This window comes from Lissotriton helveticus, chromosome 7, assembly GCF_964261635.1.
Source record: "Lissotriton helveticus chromosome 7, aLisHel1.1, whole genome shotgun sequence".
Lineage (NCBI taxonomy): Eukaryota > Metazoa > Chordata > Amphibia > Caudata > Salamandridae > Lissotriton > Lissotriton helveticus.
In genome coordinates, this window is record NC_136068.1 from 561829270 (window position 1) to 561831288 (window position 2019).

General features: G+C 46.0%; 1 protein-coding gene across 1 annotated transcript; it reads left to right on the forward strand.

Annotated features, from left to right (window-relative positions):
* The first annotated feature begins 857 nt into the window (after window positions 1–857).
* LOC144769179 (taste receptor type 2 member 40-like) lies at window positions 858–1775 on the forward strand. The gene has a single exon (XM_078653195.1). It carries the CDS (start codon window positions 858–860, stop codon window positions 1773–1775), a length of 918 nt encoding a protein of 305 aa, XP_078509321.1.
* The last annotated feature ends 244 nt before the right edge of the window (window positions 1776–2019 follow it).

Below are 2019 nucleotides of genomic sequence, written 5' to 3' on the forward strand. Positions count from 1 at the left end.
GGCATGCAACTTCGTCATGTGAGGTGGGTCACTTAGGGGCCTGGGGCTATGCAAAAAGGCTCGTAGACCTGGTAGCTAGTTTCGTGGCTCTCGCGGTCGTGCGCCACTGTTTATTATTCCTAGGGTCACATGACCCAACATAGCGTGCTTGTTACATCACGGGCACGACACAACATTTGTGGCAGGCGTACTAATGGCTTAACTCTAACAAGCTTTACTCCATTGGCTTGTTGGAGTAAGCTTTGTGACAGCAGAACCAGCCAGAGCACTGCTGCTGGAAAGATGGTGGTATGACTATCTCTTACTAGAACAGGCAAACTGAGGGCTTGATGGAGAGGTTATGTTTGTGACAGAGACCCCTGTACACCAAACTCTAAATTATGCCCTTAGTCCAGTTCACATAAGGCATAAACTTTGGCTAGTTTATGCCCACAATACCAGATCTGAAGCAGGAACAAGCCCTTGCCATAAGACTGAGGCGCACGTGTTCTTAGTGTAATCAGGCGTGCCAAGTCCTAAACAGAGGCACCGAGCAGCACAAGTGCCAACACTGTGCGATCACCTGTACAAATCAAAAATAGACTTAATTTGAATACTGAAAGCTTCTAAGGCAAATTTGTGGCCTGCTCTGAGGATGTATGAGGCACTCCCCACATTTACATTCTTTCAGAAATAAGCAGGATGGATAGAAATGGAATATAGTTTCTGCATGATATGAAGCACAACAGACTCACAGCATAGCCATGAGCCTTCAGTGAGCAATCGCATTTTAATCATAGATCTTGCATTCGAGCAGCAGAAACATTACAGATAGAGTACCTGAATAAGATCAGTTGCTGTTCCATTGACGGAAGACCATGGCGAGCCCCTGGCCTCTCATTTGTTTGGCCATCATCGGGGTTGAAACAGTGGTCGGCATTGCCATCAACACATTTATATTGGTTGTGAATCTTCGAGGCTGGAAGAATAGCATGAGAATAAACTCTGTTGACATTATCTTCATCATGCTGGCCTTCACGGGAATTGTATTCCAGAGTACAATATGTTTATTTAATGTCTTCACTTTTCAATACAGTGGTCTTCAGGCAGCGTTCAAACTTCGAGGGGCTTTCACTGGTCTCTTTCTCTTTTTAGGAGTCACTGCGTTTTGGCTTACAACTTGTCGCTCTGTTTTCTATTGCCTGAGGATTGTGGACTTCAAGCACCCCATCCTCAGCAGGCTGAAGATGAGGTTGCCAGTAGTAATTCAGCGCCTGTTGGTTGGGGGAGTGGTGCTATCCTTCGTAGGGAGTGCTCCTGCAGTCTATTTCTTTTTAAGTCAGGAATACAACCACAACATAACGAGCAATCTCACAGCAAACTCCACTCACGAAAGAGATGCACCAGGTGCGCCGTGTTACTACATAGTCATTACCAACCTCATTGGCTTTTGCTTACCGTTAGTCCTTGGAGTGACCTCTTCGACGCTGATCATCAGATCCCTCTGCAGACACAAGCATCACATGGAGCAGAACCTACCTTGTTCCAGCAAGGCTCGGCTGGAAGCTCACTGCAAGGCCGCCAAAACAGTGGTGTCCCAACTCTTCATCTATGTGTTCTACTTCCTGATGGCCATGTTGATTCGGCATAATGTCTTTCAGACCGCGTCTTTGGAGGCCACGATCTGCTGGATGGTGCTGCTTTTCACAGTTGCAGTAGCATCCATTTTGTTAATCATGGGGAACACCAAACTGAGGCGCGCTTCAGAAAGTCTTCTCTGCACCTCCAAGAACTGAGTTGCTTTTAAAAACAGTAAACATTTGTGATCTGCAGCTCTCAATAGCAGTGATAGCACCAAAGAGAAGATCCAGACCAGCTTAAAAAACTAAAGCATTAAAGTTATCTTCTACTTTTCCCCTGTTTCTTTGGGCTAACAATGTTACCAGAGTTTTTCTACTTATCATTAGAAACCCTAAGATGACTTCTTTCCAAGACGACAGCGGGTTAGTCCCAGCTATAGAGCCGCTGCCAGCCCACCAC